This window comes from Hippocampus guttulatus, chromosome 11 (genome assembly GCF_054856545.1).
Source record: "Hippocampus guttulatus isolate MCC_2025c chromosome 11, RoL_Hgut_1.0, whole genome shotgun sequence".
Taxonomy (NCBI): Eukaryota; Metazoa; Chordata; class Actinopteri; order Syngnathiformes; family Syngnathidae; genus Hippocampus; species Hippocampus guttulatus.
The window spans coordinates 3,748,792-3,769,040 of record NC_141271.1 but is presented as its reverse complement, the minus strand read 5'-3'; the positions used below and the strand labels follow the sequence as shown (position 1 = coordinate 3,769,040).

Here is a 20,249-nt window from a genome sequence, read left to right as displayed (position 1 = left end):
CCTTAGAATTGAGGGTCACATCACAGTAAGCAGCGCATATCTCACCCTCGTGCACTGGGCTCCCAATAAGGGGCATAGAGCCCGGAGAAAGCAGGCACGAAATAACAGCCATAAGATGTCCCTGCTGAGGCTGCTAATGTCTCTGAAATGAGGGCGAGAGAAAATATTCGACGTAACGGGATGTTGTTGTTACGTATAAGAAAAAAAACCAATCGCTGGCAAACGAGGAGCTCCAACAAAGAACATTTATTGTGCTTGGTTGATTTTCAAGCAACGTACCGATCTCCGCGGAGGACTGCACGATGCCCATATTGTCCTTGAGCCATCGAACTACTGCCCCAGCAATGGCCACTGAGCCCTGTCAGAAAGACTGAAACCAGTCAAACGAGTTTGAACTATATGGAATACATTAGCATAGGCATTCAAAACACTCACAAACCTCGAGTGCATAGCAAGGAGGCTGATCTGGTCCCATTTTGTAGGCAACTGTGGTCAGCAGGCCGTGCTCAGACATCACAGGCTGGCGAAATAAAAAAAAATAAAATAAACGTTAACTACACAAACACAGAATAGGAATGACGAGCGTATCGTTAGGTTGTGTTCTGTTCATCACATACCTTGGTCCCTGTATTTCTGAGCATGAAGCAACCTGTCCCATACCTTTACTTGACAATAAAAAATAAAAAAAGATCCAATGAGACAGCAACAATTGCAATACACAGTCGAAGATCAAGACAATTTGGGCGTGATGTACCGCACGTGTTTTTGGTCTGGCCGTCCTTGAAGCACATCTGACCAACCAGGGCTGCTGACTGGTCACCAAGACACTGATAAAAAAACATTGTCAACATTAGCATCGTCTGGTCAACATTTTGCGGCACGTACAGCATAAAATAGGACAATCGTTCACATTCACACTGTCAGTGATTCAGCAATGAATCTGCTAATCGTATTGTTACAGAGGTGGGTAGAGTAGCTAAAATTGTAGTTGCTTAACAATAAGATGACTCAAGTAAAGGTAAAGGGCAGCCCTAAAAGAATGACTTGAGTATGTATTCAGTACAACTTCAAAAAATCTTCAAGTGCCTAGTCCTTGTACAGTGTATGATGAGTAAGTTAAAAGTGCATTATGTAGAATTTAACGACATCTAGTGGTAAAGCAATACTCTGCAAAGACTTCGGCTTGAAAAGCGCAAATTTTGAAGTATGCGCACGAAGGTATGTTACACATACAGTACAGTTGGCAATGAAGTTTATCCAAATCCAAAATCCAAAATCCAAAAAAAGGTGGCTCAATTAGGCTACACTTCATAGGACTACGACTAATTTATTCAGCAGAATTCAAAAAATGTCATCCAAAATGACTTCTATGATGTCTTCAAGTGAGTAGTAAGTGCATGGCATATGATACACGCGTTGTTTTAAGGGTCATGTTAAGGGTCTATGTTCGCTACGTTTGTCTCCTTCGGGTATCCGTAGCTGAAAGACTGTGGCAAAACATGGCAGCCTACTCTTGGGGAGGTGCACCCTAAGTAATATAATTAGTGATTACTTCACCTACAATTACATTTTAAAAATTATGTTGGTGTGTTGGAACATATATTTTTCATATTGGTGAAATTAAAATGGGTTTTTGAAATAACGAAGAGTGACAGATCAACACATTTTTACACATTGTTCCTTTAAGATTTTTTTTTCACAAATCATACGGATTCTGAAAATTTCCATTTTTTCCCCCCCTAACAGGTAGTTCCGTTTGCTTTTGCCCAGAATGGTGCTAGTCTACTCGAATGCTTTCATTTGCAATAACTTTCCAGTAAATCACGTGGTTCCTAGTTGAAAACAGCAGAGTATTCTACAATACTATATCCATCCATCCATCCATTTTCCGAACCGCTTGATCCTCACTAGGGTCGCGGGCTGTGCTGGAGCCTATCCCAGCCATCTCCGGGCAGTAGGCGGGGGACACCCTGAATCAGTTGCCAGCCAATCGCAGGGCACACAGAGACGAACAACCATCCACGCCCACACTCACACCTAGGGACAATTTAGAGCGTCCAATCAGCCTGACATGCATGTTTTTGGAATGTGGGAGGAAACCGGAGCACCCGGAGAAAACCCACGCAGGCCCGGGGAGAACATGCAAACTCCACACAGGGAGGCCGGAGCTGGAATCGAACCCGGTACCTCTGCACTGTGAAGCCGACGTGCTAACCACTGGACTACCGGGCCGCCCACACAATACTATATATCTACAATAAATATCATTGAAAATTTCGTGGTTTTTTTTTCTGCCGTTATTTTGACATATAAAATGCTTTGGTATGTTATAAGGAGGGCGGCCCGGTAGTCCAGTGGTTAGCACGTCGGCTTCACAGTGCAGAGGTACCGGGTTCGATTCCAGCTCCGGCCTCCCTGTGTGGAGTTTGCATGTTCTCCCCGGGCCTGCGTGGGTTTTCCCCGGGTGCTCCGGTTTCCTCCCACATTCCAAAAACATACGTGGCAGGCTGTTTGAACACTCTAAATTGTCCCTAGGTGTGAGTGTGCGCGCAGATGGTTGTTCGTCTCTGTGTGCCCTGCGATTGGCTGGCAACCGATTCAGGGTGTCCCCTGCCTACTGCCCAGGTGACAGCTGGGATAGGCTCCAGCACCCCCCGCGACCCTAGTGAGGATCAAGCGGTACGGAAGATGAATGAATGTTATAAGGATTTTTTGCTCTTTATAAGGATTTTCTTTGGTAGTTTATACAGGTTGGCGCTCCGAAAAGTTGACAGGTATGCCTAAGTAATATAATTAGTGATTAGTTCACCTACAATTACATTTTAAATATTATGTTGGTGTGTTGGAACATATATTTTTCATATTGGTGAAGTTAAAGTGGGTTTTTGAAATAACGAAGAGTGATAAATCAACACATTTTTATACATTGTTCCTTTAAGGCGGCCCGGTAGTCCAGTGGTTAGCACGTCGGCTTCACAGTGCAGAGGTACCGGGTTCGATTCCAGCTCCGGCCTCCCTGTGTGGAGTTTGCATGTTCTCCCCGGGCCTGCGTGGGTTTTCTCCGGGTGCTCCGGTTTCCTCCCACATTCCAAAAACATGCATGTCAGGCTGATTGGACGCTCTAGATTGTCCCTAGGTGTGAGTGTGGGCGTGGATGGTTGTTCGTCTCTGTGTGCCCTGCGATTGGCTGGCGACTGATTCAGGGTGTCCCCCGCCTACTGCCCGGAGATGGCTGGGATAGGCTCCAGCACCCCCCGCGACCCTAGTGAGGATCAAGCGGTTCGGAAAATGGATGGATGGATGGATGTTCCTTTAAGATTTTTTTTTCAATGAGGGCATCAAACGAGCAAAAATATAAAATTAGAATGTATAAATTTTGATTTCCAAACTGTATCACTTGAATTGAAACAAGAATACAACTTAAGTACTTGTGAAAATATAATTCAAGTGAAATTTAGCCACAAGTCAAACTTTCAAAATGAACGTTCGTTGGTTACACTCGTGAAAGTTCAAAACGGAGTTCACGTAGGCTGAAACGCGGACAATGTGCGGCAGACAAGCTGAAGGTGCATGACACAAGTGTAGTTGTTTTGCGGGTAGTCTGTATGATAACCATAGATCAGGCATGTCCAGCTCCGGCCCTAGAGGGCCACTGTCCTGCCTGTTTTCCATCTCTCCCTGCTGCAACACACCTGATTCAGATGAGCAGCTCCTCAGCCAACTCTGAAGCAGCATTCGAACGATCCTGATGATTTGAATCAGGTGCGTTGCTCCTTGGAGAGCTGGAAAACAGGCAGGACAGCGGCCCTTGAGGACCGACTTTGGACACCCCTGCCATAGATTGAATGTTCCAGCCATGGGAGTTCTTCCTCTTCTGCTGAAAGTTACACGCCTATATTTGCTCCGTTGTTTCTGCAACGCTTCATGTTCATGAGTCACTTTGAAAACTGGTTCTCTGTGGGGCCACAGAGACTTAGTGTGTGGCTCTGTGGTCATGCAACTGACTGTCGTAATGTTGTTGACGAAACAGAATCTTATGACAGTGCCCAGGGCATAATTCACTTTGACAAACCAAAACAAGTAAAAGTACAATTCATCCAAGAAGTAAGTGTACCAGCGTAAATGTGTTTTACTACCCACCTTTCTATAATTGGGGACAGTGAATCAGACGAAAGAAGTGATTCTCGACTGCTGTTGCTTTGTGACCCAAAATTTCATATCGCCATTAAGTCACTACTCACATTTTTATTTAACCCTTTTAGGGACTGTGGTTACTGCAGTGGACAGCTTATCATGTTATCATCGTACAGGGTGCATGAAAGGGTTAAGTTAAGAACATGTATTATTATTTTTTTTAAAACAGACTTAGCTATTATCAACATGTATACCATACAAACCCCAATTCAACTTTGCACCAGTCCATTGCTGCTTATTTCAGCAAGACAATGCTAAGTCACATTTAGCATGTGTTACAACAGCGTGGCTTTGTCATAAAAGAGTGCCGGGACTAGACTGGCCTTCTTGCAGTCCAGACCTGTCTCCCATTGAAATTGTATGGTGCATTATGAAGTGCAAAATACAACAGCTGAGACCCCAGACTGATGAGCAACTGAAGTTGCGCATCCAGCAAGAATGGGAAAATATTCCACCTACAAAGATTCAACAATTACGGTCAGTTCCCAAAAACTTATTTAGTGTCGTTAAAAGGAAAGGTGATGTAACACACTGGTAGGTATGCCCCGTCCCAGTTTTTTTTCGAACATGTTTCAGCCGTGTAATTCAAAATGAGAGAAAATTTGAAACAAAAAAAAAAACGGTGAAGTTCATAACTACATTATGCTTACATGTTCAAAATGCCTTTCACAGCACCCGGTTAAGAAACTCAAGATTAACATGACAGCTGCAAGTGTATCAATACATAACAACGGTAAAATGAAATATCAAAATTACACAAAATACAGACACAAAATTTGAATAGCAACTTAATGGCATAAGTCCCTTACTTAAGATGGCCCATGTATGAATAAATATACCTTTCTGAGGCATGCTTGTTAAAATGTTATTTTACAAATGAAAGGTACACTGGGTCCTGAACTAGCGACGGAGTTCCGCCCCTATAAAATTTGACATATGTCTCAAATGTGTCATAGTCTATCACTAGCCTACATGAAGCCAGTAATAAAGTATGAATTAGAGTAGATACAAAATGTCTACGAGAACCCAGGAACATATAACAATCCAAAAAAAAAGTTGTATTAATAATTAACAGTAGGCACCATCATAGTGCAAGGACCACTGTCATTTTTTTGCTCCCAACCATGGTTAATCCCACTTTTGGGTCTCCATCCAACAGTTGAGAATCGCTGCAGTCAAGCACAAAAAAAGTCCACATTCTTACTAACGACATGACATTTGGAAGTTTTTACCCCAGAGATTGGAATTCCTTCAAGGATGGTTGTTCTCTGGTGAGAGGACATGAACAGACTTGTTAGCATTTTGCAGGCCGTTTACGGTATATGCATCTGATTTGAAAATAACGTAGGTATTTACATGTCTCACATTTGCATTTCAAATATCGTCTTGTATAGGCAACTTGGTTTTGAAGTTTACATCCACTCCTAACAGACATGAAAGTCATACTCACTCTGGGCGAAATTACCTATTTCAGAGGTCCCCAACCCCCTGGCCGTGGACCGGTACCAGTCCGTGGGTCATTTGGTACCGGGCCACACAGAAAGAATACATAACTTACATTACTTCTGTTTTATTCATTTCGGAATCTGAAAGATATTGTATTTTGAAAAATTACCGGATTCTCTGTTACATCCGTCTACAATATGTCACTCTTGACGCAGGTGAAGGTGCGCTTCCAACAATATACTGTGTCTGTCACACTCCAATTCAATGGTTGTATATGATTTTGATTGTTTGATTTTTAATTACATTTTTATTTATTATTGCTTTTGTCAGATTTAAGATATTTTTTAAATTTTTATTTACCGGTATTTTTTTTTAATGTGACCAGTGGTCCCCCCCCCCCCCCCCCCTTTCATTAACAGAGTGTTGCCAACAATTTGGTCAACGCTGCATGCACCAAAGACACAATCCAATTTTAAAATCACTGCGAAAAGCATTGGGATATCAACGTTTAACTTTATCCAAAAGCTATTCCCGTTTAATTTCGTTCTGATCATAAAAATGCTGGTGGGAAGATTACTGAAGCAGAAGCATCACCGAGTGCAAAACACCAATCAGTATATTCTTTGTTTCCGAACAAGAGTACTAGATGACGTCATCTACTGCGAGTGTGAAACAGCCTTATTGACCCCCAACAATGCTACAGTGAAACTCCTCTACAACGAAACATGGGCGAAAATACCCCCTAGTGTGAAAAAATGTTCATGCATGAAAGCTATTCCCACTTTTCTGCTCCCCCTACAACGAAAAGTCCTCCTGTTCCGTTATACGAAATCTTCTTCTCTGCTTTTGCCTCGCAACGAGATTCACTAGAACGAAAACAAGCCTTCCGCAAAAGTCTAATCCAACCTCAGCATGCCACGGCGACCTCTACTGCTTCGTTCGGAAACGGCAACAATGACCACCACACTGGTTTACATTTACACATGCGCAATTGTCCAGGAAGTATTTGTTATTGTTGGTTTCAGACGCTGAATGAACGTTGCATTGCTAAAATGGCTATGAAACGGACCTTTGCAGACCAAGTTAAGAAAAAGAAAAGAAAAGCATTCACGCTTGAAGACAGGATATAAGGTAATAAAAATGAAAGATGGAGGAAGCAAAGGATTTTATGCAAGAAATTGATGCAAGTGAAAGTGAATGCTGATCGTAAATTTCGCAATTTCTTTCCCATTTTTTTCTTTCTACACTGTCTATATGAAGTGTATGCTCATTTTTATGCACTATGTATTGGAATAAAAATAAAGAATACACACATACGTTTTGTGTGTGTGTGTGTGTGTGTTTGCATCTGAGATAAAATTTGCGACAGTGAAAAGCCCCCTGTTGTGAAAAATGTCTTGCTGCAAACATGATTTCATTGTAGAGGAGTTTCACTGTACTTGATTCGAATATAAGCAAAGAAACAATGACTTCATGACTTTTTGTACTTGCATTAAATCAAATAATGCATTGAGGGTGGGATGGATTCCCGAGTGTGAGTCTTCCCTTGTTGATCAGTAAGAGGAACACACTATTTTACCTAACTTCAACTTTGCCTTCCAAATACTAAACCACAGCGCATTTATGAATGAGCCGTTTCAATTCATGCTTCAGTGTGAAATCTTTTGAACAACAGAACTTACCATCCGGCCGTATATTTCAGAGGAGCTTTTGACTTTGGGGAGCAGTTCCATTGGAATATCAAAGTAACTAAAAGCAGCAAAACAGGAAATGTGGGTTTTCTTAAAGCTTTTGAGGGAAGCACCGGTAAGCAAGGGTGTACAGTACACGTTTCGACGTTTGTTTTTTAATGCACTGGTGCAGGAAAAATAAAAGTTGTCAAGGTTTAAGAGGTCAAGGTTTGTATTGTTTGTCAGGAACTAGGAATGCAATTAATAACAAATTAGTTGGTTAATTGATTGCTTCAATTGTGTGGATTTTTTTTCGTTCATTGTGTCTTAAGTCAATTCTGACTAAATATAATGCAATACGATGGCACTGATTCAATCTCAAATAATGAGGCCAAAATGTACAAAGATTGAGACAGCAATAATCTGATCAGTATGGAACTGGAATCGAAATACTTCTGTACTTCAGAACATTCAGAGAGAGGTTCTCTCATTACACACTGATAGTGTGAATCGACCGAGTTTGTCCAAACTAGACAAGCTTGCACATACCTTATTGTGTTACATAGCACGTTACACGTGTGTATGCTCTCACGCTTACCTGCAGAGCTCATGATCCCAGTCCATGGTGTGAATGTTGAAGAGCATAGTGCGACTGGCATTCGAAACATCTGTGCAGTGGATTCCTCCATTCCTACCGCCTGTCAGGCACTGAGGAACCACAATAACACTGTACTTATACCGCGCAGCTTCACTTTTCTTATCCTGAGTCAATTTTGTACAAAAAGGCGCCACTTCGGACTATGATATGATTCTAACACTGGGCCAGGTTTGCATTTTTGGCGTCATTTTGCTGTTTGTTCTGCTTCTGTGTGACTGACTGCAGATAGCATGTGTGTGTGTGTGTGTGGGGGGGGGGGGGGGGGGGGGGTCATACCCAGATGATCCAGGAGTCCACTGTGCCAAACATAGCGCGCCCGCTTAGCACAGCCTGTTGCACCGTGTCCACGTTGTCCAGCAGCCAACGCAGCTTCACTGCGCTAAAGTAGGTGCTGATCGGGAGGCCCGTCTTGTGCTGTGTTGCCAGAAGATATTCAGAAATCAAAAACAATGTTTGAGAGGTGTAAATAAGACACATTCTAGCCTAGCATGACTAAACATGAAGGAAATGTTCAGAGAAAACAAATACTAGGCTCCTAGTTTGTCACACTTACCTTGAGGTGATTCTTGTTTTTGCCAGGTGCTTTGTTGATGAGTCTCTCCACCGTAGATTGGGTGCGCAGGTCGAGCCAAACTAAAGCGTGAAGAGAGAGAAAGTACGTGTCTGTGGTCCCTATAATTTTCCATGGATCAGAGCATTCACACAAGCTATAGTGTGCAACCCGCGTGTCGTTACTTCAACTGAAAGCAAAGTGGGAATGGTGTGGTGTCCAGTGCGTAGATCAAGCTAGAGTGGAAATGTCATGCGTGTCCGTGGTGCGCGCCAGCGTCACTGTGTGCGCGGAGAGAGTGAGAACAGCGCGCAATTGCTCATGCGCACAGGTTCGAGGGAACATCGATCTGATGTCCGTAAGCGTTCGAATACACCATCAAAGAATTAAGCGTAAAGACAATGAGAATATACATACTGTGGGTTTTCTACGGGAAACTATGGGGGACTAAAGCTCTTTCCAATCTTTTTTCTCAGCCAATAGCAACAACACACTCTGCTCTGAGACTACTACCATATGGAACAGTGGAAGCAAGCAAGATATTTGACACTCCATGATGCAACCTTGTGAGCCATTTTCGTGATGACATCATTTCCTTTCTAATTCAGAGCAAATCTTTTGGGGTAGGCAATGGTGTTTGCCATACAAACCAAAAGAAGTTAAAATGTACAAATAAATGCTGATGATAAGATTGTTGATTTGTTTGTTGTTGCGTTTTGTGTGTCTAAATCCCCCGCAACCCACATCACAACGTGCATTTGGATTTATACAAACTGTCACAAAAAAAAAATCGGTGCATTCAGTCGTCGGACAAAGTATTCTGACAAATGGGGTCATGATGTGAAAAATATGCTCCACGTTTGAGAAGCAAATTTTCGATTTTTCTCCATTTGCGTTTGTGTTTATCTGTCAACATCAACATTTAGGCTTTGAATTGATGCCATTTCTAACTGGTACGAGATGAGGTATCAAGATCAAGATGGTTATTGTTTGGGATTTTTCATTGTAGTTACTTTTTATTTTGGTTTGAAGTTTGTCTTTGAAATTCTGTTTGTTTTAATTAGTTTTTAGAACAGGTTGGTCTGTTTACATTCATTTGGAAAAAATATTATCATCATTAATTTTAGTATTACTTTTATTTATTATATTTGCCGTATTTGTGGCATTCAACATTAAAAGGTAAACGTAAAGTACAATTCCCAAATTACTCTTCAACATTCTTTCTTTTGTATGGCTAGACGAAAATGCCAAAATAAATTACCGTATTTTCCGCACTATAGGGCACACCAAAAAGTCTTCCATTTTCTTAAAAGCTCACCGAGCGCCTTAAAATCCGGTGCGTCTTGTGTATGGTCATTATGGTAATATGACGACCACAAGATGGCTCCTTGCTGGAGACATGCTTACAATGTTATAACTTGCTGTTGGTTCAGTGAACTGTGTCGCTGCTTTATTAAATAAGTTTTTGTTGCAGCTCTGAAAAAAGGAGCAATGTGGTGTTGTTGTTGTTTTTTTTAAACAGTCTCAACAAATGCAGGTACATCTTTGTCCGTCTCCATGCCTTCTTCAGTTCGACTCGAGAGGCGTTCAAGACCGCCTTCGAAAAACATGAACTAACGATTACTTCAATGAAACTACGAAAATTGATAATAATACATCAAAACTGAAAAGCAAGCAAGGATATCACAAAATAAATTCTATAGCCCCCCCTAAAGAATTTATAGTGTGATTTCATCATTTGTGAATACACAACAAAGGAATAATAACTATGACTGACATCCGATAGTTCTGTTTGAGCTATGATCAAGGAAATGCCAATGCATTTTTCGGAGGCGGTCATGAACACCTCTCGAGTTGAACGAAAGAAGAGAAGGCATGGAGACGGTCAAAGGCGCACCTGTATTTGTTGAAAAAAGGAGAACTGTGGTTTTATTTTATTTTTTAAACGCAGACTTTATTAATGGTTTTCACAGTCTCAACAAATACAGGTACTGTACATCTTTCTCCGTCTTCGTGCCTTCTCTTCTTCCGTTCCACTCGAGAGGTGCCTCCGAAAAACGTAAATTAATGATTACCTCAATGAAACAATGAAGAAAATCAAGCGAGGAAATCACAAAATAAATTCTGTAGGGGGGGATATAGAATTTATTTTGTGATTTCCTCGCTTGATTTTCTGTTTTGATTATTTTCAATTTTCGTAGTTTCATTTAAGTACAGGAACAGTTAATTTACGTTTTTCAGAGGCGGTCATGAACGCCTCTTGAGTTGAACGGGAGGAGCATAGCACCATCTAGTGGAGGCATTGTAGATTGCGCCTTATAATGCGATGCGTCCAATATATGAAAACAATTACAAAATAGCCATTCATTGAAGGTGCACCTCATAATCCAGTGCGCCTTTTAGTGCGGAAAATACGGTAATCGCAAATCAACCCCAAAAGCTCTTCCATGAAATTGATTGATGAAGACAAAAAAGGACATTTTGAGATAATTATAGTTAGTTTTAGTTTCTGTTTGTTTTTCAAAAAGCACTCTCGTTTTTATGTCATTAATTGTTAATTAATTGTTTTTTTTTTCAAGATGGCGCCCGAGTAGGCAGCCTTCGGCAAGTGCTCTTCAAGAGCCTTGCTTTTTTGTTCTTTTTTGTTGTTTTTGTCTTTTTGTTTTGTCACATGTTGTTTGTTGTTTCATCGTGTGGACCTGATATGGACTGTTTTCAGCGTTTTTTGGCCACGACATTCGTCAAAGGAGAAGTATCTGTGCTTGGTGGTTGCGCCTTCTCGGCAGCACGCCTGTACCAGCACAGACTTTGATTGGGAGGAATGTCGGCGCCATTGACTGTCGGTGCTGGACAGACCTGGGGCGCTTGTGTTTTTTGCGCCTGTAATCGGCAGCATTTTTCACAACCCCGTTTTGTTCAGTGGCTATGTCGGCGCTGTTGGACAGTCGGCGTTGGTGCGGCTGGATGGATGGCTGCTGAAGTTGAGGATGAGGAGAGAGGAGCGTCGGCGCAGAGCGCCGATGCGTATTTGGAAACGAGAGTCGCCGCTTGGAATTGAAATGGATTTCCATGGGACAGGAGAAGTGAACCAATCTATTTTTTCGTCAATGGATGCTACAGCTTCTTGTTGACTTTGAAACTTAGCTTGTAGCCGAAGTGTGGACATTTTGAGCATGATGTCTCTGATCCACTGGTTAAAGGACACTTTGATTCTCTCTTCTTTCATCTCAAACTGCTTCAAACAACAAAGCGTGTGACGGAAAAGTGGTTATAGGACTGCACGACTGTCCGTGTTTTATGTTATGTTTATGATTTTATTTTATGTTAACTGTTTTGTTAAGCGCTTTGTTACAGCTGCCGCTGTTGTGAAAGCGCTATATAAAGCAGCATGTATTGTATTGTATTGTTAACGCTAATAACCTTGATTCAGAAACAGACCACAATCCAGTATAATACAGTTATAATTACTAATAGGAACAGAGCATAGGTTCTTGGGCCAGGTGAAGTTGTTTATGATGTCTTGTGTTTGGGGAGCCATGAAGTAATGAGGATGTCAGACATACTATGCATACTCACCAATGGCATTATAGAGAGGTTCTCCAGTGACTTTGTCCCAAAGCAGGGTTGTCTCCCTCTGATTGGTCACACCCACCGCTGAGAAAACAGCATGAACATTGTAAATAAAACTCACCCCCGTCTCATTATTTCTCAAAAAGTGGCTAATATTTATCCTCCATTTTCGCCCACCTTTAATGTTGCCAATATCAATGTTGAGATGGCAAAGTTTTTCGCATGTTTTCTCTATACATTCGTAGACGGACTGTATGATTTCCCTGGGGTCCTCCTCCACCCACCTAATTAAAAGAATGCAAAAGAAGATGTCAAAACTGACCTTCAAATATTACTTTGTGATATACTGACATGATCTGTAACACCATCTGTAATAGATGCAATACAATATATCAGAAACCCCTTGGGGCACACAGAGAAAAACAACCATCCGTGCTCACACTCACACCTAGGGACAATTTAGAGTGTTTAGAGCTGTCAGCGCGTTATGATTGGCATTAATTTAAATCAATTTTCACATGATTAATTTTCTTATCGCGAGATTAACGCGGCAACACGTCACACCGGATGTTACGTTGCTCTATAAATAAACCGGAAACAAAACAACAAGCGCGCTGCACAGGTCCACGCCATGTCTGTTTTGTTAACTCAGAATTAATTGCGATTACTCACACATTTTTTATCGTTTCTGAATTTCCTTTTATGACTGCAAAACATACAGGTAACTTTGGTCTTGTCAGTGGAACAATCTGGCAACTTTTTAAAAGTAAACTTTCCATTCATAAACTCTTAAAAGTATCAGTTTTCGGTGTCTCGCACTGCCGTGGCTGGCAAAACAAACGTGTGTGGACCTGTGGAGCGCGCTTGTTGTTTTGTTTCTGGTTTATTTATAGAGAAACGTAACATCCGCTGTGACGTGTGCCGCGTTAATCTCGCGAGAAAAAATTAATCCCGTTAAAATTCATTTAAATTAATGCCAATAAAAACGCTAAACTGACAGCTCTTGTATATATATATATATATATATATATATATATATATATACACACACACACACACACACACACACACACACACACACACATATTTTTGTCATAAGATAATAAAAATGTAATTTCTTTAGGTATATGTTAATTATTGATTTTGCAATATTCAGCACCCATATTGCATGTTCTTCCAATATTGTGCAGCCCTGGTATATACCCAAATCACTGAACATGAAAACCCAAAAAGGAGAGAGGACGAATCTTTGCTTGGCGCAAACAGTAAGACTACATGTAAACTATTCTCTTGATAAGTAATGAAGAATATGCTTAACTATGATATGATGTCACTCTGTAATGCTTGTGTACCCAGTTAAACAAATTGGTCTGCATGAAGCAGATATGGTGAAGATTTAAGACGTACCCCTCCTTTGGAAAACTTTGGTTGATTTCGACTTGGTGGTGAATGATTAATTCGGCTGTCTTGGCATTGAACACCTGTGAAAAAGAGATGAAAGAGAGAAAGACACCAAAAAGGTGTTCACGAACCAAATCGAAAGCACTGCATTTACCGGACTATAAGTCGCAGTTTTTTTTCACAGTTTGGCCCGGGGTGTGACTTGTATTTAGAGCGACTTATGTGTGGAATAATGAACACGTTAATATATCATCTCCCATGTTATTTTCAAATTAAACCGCAAGAGGGCGCTCTAGGCCTGTGTTGATAAATCGACGATGAGTTTGACGTAAGTGACGTAGAAGATGAAGCGCCACATCTTGTCCCTTCGGAGTTGGCAGGTTTGTGATGAAGATTTCATTTTCGTTGTTTCTGCGTCATGTAACGTTAGCATATCGTACACTTATTGAGCCTGTTGTTCTCCATCCATCCATCCATCCATTTTCCGAACCGCTTGATCCTCACTAGGGTCGCGGGGGGTGCTGGAGCCTCCATTTTATTTTTATTTTAAATTGCCTTTCAAGATGACATGTCTGTTCTTTGTCTTGGATTCTATCAAATATGTTTACCCCAAAATGCGATTTATACTCCAGTGGGATTTACATGTTTTTTCTTTATTATACATTTTATGGCTGGTGTGTCCTATACTTGGGAGCGATTTGAAATTCGGAAAATACGGAAGCAAAATATTTAGGGCCATTATTGAAGTAATCATTTGTGCGTCTGTGTATAAAAAACAAATATAATGAGATAGTGTAAACAATCCGAAAATAGAATTATTACACATTTGGGCTGGAAATCAACTGTATCCCTTCCCAGAGATAGAAGTTGAAATGTATATGCAGTCAGCCAGACATACTGTCAATCAGCATTTGTTCTACTTAAGTCATCCGATACCCCTCCTACCACAGCGCCAGCCCAACAGTTCAGCTCCAACTGCTGCAGCCACCTTGAAACAATAATATTCCATCAAAGAATGCCAGCATTCACTATGTGGACGACACATGACCCACAATAAAGGTTTTGTCAAAGATTACAATGCAAAGTGTAAAAATGGAGAAACCCATGACGGCGACACCCTTGTGCCATTAGTTGAGTCGACAATACTGGGAGCAGTGGTGAAGTCATGAATCAAGATTCCTCTCTATTCTTGTCCTGCCATACTTATTTATCTCTCCTATGTGTGAGCTTCATCATCATCATTTGTCTCACTTTGTTGAAATGAAAGTCAACCTGGGAAACTGACACAAGTGTAACAGAAGCAAGACCCAGCTAACCCTGACCAGAGGTTGAAGTTTATTTAACATGTAAGACTCATTACCCCTGTTGCTTTGCATTAAAAGTAATTGCTGCCACACATCTAATTGTCTTCATAGGGCAAGCCGCAATGTCTGTCAGCGCGCACTTGAATCAGGGCAATGGCCCGTTTCGACGTGGTCGGTCCAAAAGCAGCAAATGTGTGTGTGTGTGATTTGCTTATGACTGCAGATGTTACTGAAATCTTGCAATGAGTCTAAAAACAAGCAGGTAAGTTAAAGTTTAACTTCTTGTGTCATCAGATGAACTTTCACACAGAATCAGTTCGGTGAAGGAATTTGTCATTGATTTACGGTAATGTCGATATTACTCAGTCATAGAAGCCATTTTTGGTTAAACATACAGTACGTCACAAGTGTGAGATATCATGGAGTATATATTTATCAGCAACTGTTGGAAAATTGCACACGATTTTTGAGAGTTCAAAAACATAATGTAAAGAAACCCTTTGTAATGAGGTAAATTTGAAGGCCTTGAGAGATTTAACTCAAAAGTCCTACCATTTTTCTGAGAAATGTTTGAATCTGGGCAGCACGGCTGCCTCGCAGTGGAGGGATTCAGGGTTCGAGTCTGGGCCCCCCTTCCTGTGTGGAGTTTGTATGTTCTCCCCATGCCTGCGTGGGTTTTCTCCGGGTACTCCGGTTTCCTCCCACATTCCAAAAGCATGCATGGCAGGCTGATTGAACACTAAATTGTTGCTAGGTGTGAGTGTGAGCGCGGATGGTTGATGGTCTGTATGTGCCCTGCGACTGGCTGGCAACCAGTTCAAGGTGGACCCCGCCTACTGCCCAAAGACAGCTGGGATAGGCTCCAGCATGCCGGCGACCCTCATGAGGATAAGCAGCGATATGAAAACGCTATTGCAGTAGCATATTTACTTAACCGTCGTCAAATACTCATTTACAGCATTGCTCAAGGTGGTATGGTGACACTGCGATGTACTATAGACGTGAGTGTCGTCCTTCACTCTGTATAAGTGTGATGAGGCATGTCGTGATGTTCAACATTTAGAAACCATCAATTATGGCCTTTCTTATTGCCCATATCCGCAAGAGACCCTCCCAGGTATTTAAGATATTTCAAAAAGACACTATGATGTTTCAAAGAATGTGGCCAACACCTCTGGTAGGCAAAACGCGATATCATGTCCAAAATGCAATGGAGTTTCTTTGGAAGGTCAAAGACTTAAAGCGGGGCAAGAATAAAAAATATTATTTCATGCAATGTCACCTCACTGTTCACTTTTATTCCAACCCAGGATGCAGTGAGAACTGTGAAGCAACAGTTACCGCATGTAACCTAAACATGGAGGAAATGGAATGGAAGCCTCTGAAATACTTTATGGGGACAGCTCCAAGTCATTCATACAAATGTATGGATGACAAAAAGTTTAACATCAGCAAGCCTTCACCAAGCACATTAATGCAGTGGACATAAACATTGAAGTCACAAGATTGAAAGACATTAAGTTGCCTTTGTGTACTCTTGATTCTGACATCGGAGTAGAAATGACCTGGGCTCACTCAGCACTGACGGAATGCCCACCTTAGTTTTTTTTAGTTCAGGAAGTACTTGTAAGCGCAGTGATGCTGCTTACTCGCCATCGCGATAAGTGCTCTTACGTTGCCACGCGATAAGCGAGCCAAACTTGAATACATCGATTTCTCTGCGGCATTTTCACGTTATTTTCTGTCCATGTGCGAAAATGACACAATGTACATAGACACTCGTATTTGTGAGCAAATATAAGTCTGTGCGTCTGCCACGCAACTCGTCGAAACTACACAAGCGGAGATAAACAAACACTCTGATGTAGCACACGTTTGTAGCGAGGAGGAAACCGACTGGCTTTATTCTTGCGGTGAGTGAAAAATGTGTTTTATCAAAAGTAGAAAGTAAGAAGCGCAATTTGGATTGGATACAACTTTATTGTCAAATTATGTTAATTTGCATCATGACGTTATTTGTACATCACATGTTCAGGTCAAGATATTCCAAATCATCTCCATTACCATGTACACGGGAGTAAATCTGTCCACTCAAGCTTGTAAACGGGTTATTATAAATGTTGCAGAAAATAGAATTTTGACCGTAATCTGAATATTTACTGCATGAAAATATCATCATTGACCAATATCTACTTTTTGACTCACACTCCCCACTGGATCACAAACCGGGCATTGTCAGAACACACATCTGAGAATTCTCCCACAAGGTCACAGGCCAAAGAGAAATAATAGGCACATGAGTGAGGCCTTCAAAGCACACGATCATAAGTACATCCAGTTCTAGACGGAACAAGCACAAGATGAATAAGGAGATAGAGTGACAGACTCAACAGCATTGTCATTCCGTATGTATCAGGCCGATGTGAGAAATTCTGAAGGATTTTTAAGCAACACAACATTCCGGTACACTTCAAACTCGGTGCACTGAGAAATAAACTGATATGAATGAAGATGAGTTAATTTTTGACAAGTGATAGCATCACACTACAGCACACAACTGATAGGAATTGAAAGGATTTCAAAACTTAAAATCAGATCAAATGAATGAAAATCATTCAGACAAACATGGTGAAGCTGATACAACACTTGCACCGCACGCTAGCCATGATCAACAAGTGGTATAAATTTGCATGCTGGTGTGTTATAATTATTATTGTATAATTAATATTGTAAAAGTGTATTTAATACACATGTATCAACTGATATGCAACCAATTTGACAGAGAAGTGATGAAGGCCATCACCTACGTTGAGGTTGAGAAACCATCTCTCAACAGAGGAGGGGGATTATGATTCCATCTATCGCCAACATATACGGCTGTCCTTTCATCCATTCCAAAGAGATTTATGATTTTAAGATATCCTTTATTTGTCCCACTCTGGGGAATTTTAACCTCGAAGAAATCAAAACAGCCACTTATGCCTTCGGGTGCCTCCGCGTACAGTTACGTTTTTGCACTTTATCTTCAAGGATAAAGAATTGGGTTTCCACAACAACATTCAGGCTAGCGCTGTCCTACGTAGCCTGGGTGCACACAAAAATGCGACTAACTTTATGACTGGATGAGCATTGCTTTCATCCCCATTCAAAGTGAAACAGTTCAGAAAGTAGCTAAAAATGTGACATTGTCACTGTTCAAATTTTCTCGGACCACTTACCCTCCTATCCCACTACATGAGTCAGAAACGGGGTTGTAATGCTTTCCATACCTGTCAACTTTTCGGAGCGCCAACCTGTATAAACTACCAAAAAAATCCATATAAAGAGCAAAAAATCCTTATAACATACCAAAGCATTTTATGTCAAAATAACGGCACAGAAAAAAACCCACAAAATTTTCAATGATATTTATTGTAGATCTCCATAATACAATGTCTGGTTAATGTCTAATCATCATTCTACTTAGTGGCATTACTGTGTTCAGAGTTGTATTCCGGAAATGAAAGCATTCGAGTAGACGAGCACCGTTCTGGGCAAAAGCAAACGGAACTACCTGTCAGGGGGGGAACAAAAAATGGAAATTTTCTGAATCCGTATGATTTGTGCGATACGGCCATATACGTAAGATTCACCACAAAATCCGTATGAACTATGGCTAAACCGTATGAGTTGACAGGTATGGCTTTCTCTTTTGAGAAGCGACAACAGGTGTTCTGCCATGGTTTAAGACTGTAACTCTCATAGAAAGAAAACTCTGAGGAGCGGTCACCATGTAAACAAAACTCTGGTTCCGGTTCATACGGGTAGTCGCATCCATAATTCATGCAAAAGGCTTATGGGGGCTAGGAATATGGTGGCTATAGGATGACTTACTCACCTCTATAACACAGCGCCGTAGAGAAGTAAAGTTAATCTCCGGTGTGTCCCCTCTGCCTCGTGAGTGTGCCATCCGTCACAACGTGTCCAATTAAGCCACCATATGTGTTTTCAAGACTATGACGCATTGAATACTGTATACCCATTTTGGGGGACAACACAAATTTAGCCACTCTTCATGCATTTCAAACAAGTGGTTCTTATTGGGGGAAAAAATGGTCTACTTCTGATTTTGGTGCTGTCGTTACGAAGTATTTCATGGCAAACTAGGCAGATGGGTTTTTTCGGGGAATAATATCTGCTTCCTATTTTACCTGAAAGACAGTTTTGTCATGTAATTTGCTGACAAGAAACCAGGACACTGCTCTCTCCCCTTTTTGGGTGGAAAAGGGGCGCCTCCAAGAGGCGCTCTTAAACGATGTGGTAAAGACTGTTCTTGCCACTTAAAACTACTCAGCTACAGGAAATATTTTCATTCTGAAAAATTATTCGAGGGCCACCTTGAGGGCAGGCACAGGCCGCATATGGCCCGGGGGCCGCCTTTTGCCGACTTTTGTTCTAACCCATCCAGAAAGTAGGACAGGGGGCCACAAAGGTTAAACAAAAACAAAACAAAAAAAAGAGAAAAGAAAAAAGACCTCCAACTCCACAGATGAGTTAATTTTTGACAAGTGATAGCATCACACTACAGCACACAACTGATAGGAATTGAAAGGATTTCAAAACTTAAAATCCGATCAAATGAATGAAAATCATTCATACAAACATGGTGAAGCTGATACAACACTTGCACCGCACGCTAGCCATGATCAACAAGTGGTATAAATTTGCATGCTGGTGTGTTATAATTATTATTTTATAATTAATATTGTAAAAGTGTATTTAATACACATGTATCAGGAAAAGAACATATTACAAAAAAAAATTGAAAGCCCTTATTTCTCACCTTGTTTCATGTAACGGTTCCGTTCAATCATTACATTAGTATTTGTTTGATATTTATATTTTTTAAGATAAGAAAGCCTTTATTTGTCCCACAATGGAGAAATTCCGAATTTACAGCAGCAAAATTATGAAAGGGAGAAAGCAGAAGACAAAAAGTATAGAAATACATTTATATATAAAATATACTGTAAATATAAGCATATTAAAAATGGGTGAGTGGGGGTGAGTCCAGGTTTTCAGGACTTAATTCATTTTTAATAAAGCAAAGTCATTTCATTGTTGTTGAACTTTACTATCCACGCATAGAGTACCTTTAAACATACACACATTCGTACATCTAAAAATATATGAACACGTTTCTGTCAATATATGCGCGACGCATTAACACGTTGTGGATGATAGTTGTCACAATACTAAACATGACCATGCCGCCCGCACACTGCCACGTCACTTACCAGAAACCTCGTTGAGCTCGTACCCTGGTCAATCGCACCCACGAGCGGATCCATTGCTGTGTTTTCTCTCCTGAAGGCTTTTGAGAGAGAAAAAAAAACACTCGCGCTCACAAGTCTCGTGTTTGTCTTTGAAGCAGCTTTGCATGGGTTGACTACGAGGAGACGGGATTTTCGCGGCTG

General features: G+C 41.0%; 1 protein-coding gene across 2 annotated transcripts in view; it reads right to left on the bottom strand.

Moving 5' to 3' along the window:
* The window catches only part of LOC147197828 (glycerol kinase-like), a 26,190-nt gene extending 5,941 nt beyond the window's left edge, over window positions 1-20,249 (bottom strand). For both annotated transcript variants that reach the window (XR_015102211.1, XM_086123306.1), the window contains exons 1-14: window positions 20,070-20,249; window positions 13,496-13,569; window positions 12,266-12,372; window positions 12,095-12,172; window positions 8,522-8,601; window positions 8,245-8,382; window positions 7,909-8,018; window positions 7,323-7,389; window positions 5,427-5,462; window positions 760-827; window positions 618-660; window positions 440-520; window positions 280-358; window positions 46-142 (exon numbers count right to left, since the gene is read on the bottom strand). Coding sequence is in view for 1 of the 2 variants with exons in the window: in XM_086123306.1 (XP_085979432.1) it covers window positions 46-142; window positions 280-358; window positions 440-520; window positions 618-660; window positions 760-827; window positions 5,427-5,462; window positions 7,323-7,389; window positions 7,909-8,018; window positions 8,245-8,382; window positions 8,522-8,601; window positions 12,095-12,172; window positions 12,266-12,372; window positions 13,496-13,569; window positions 20,070-20,123 (1,112 nt within the window). In the remaining variant the exon portion in view is untranslated. The remainder of the gene's footprint in view (window positions 1-45; window positions 143-279; window positions 359-439; window positions 521-617; window positions 661-759; window positions 828-5,426; window positions 5,463-7,322; window positions 7,390-7,908; window positions 8,019-8,244; window positions 8,383-8,521; window positions 8,602-12,094; window positions 12,173-12,265; window positions 12,373-13,495; window positions 13,570-20,069) is intronic.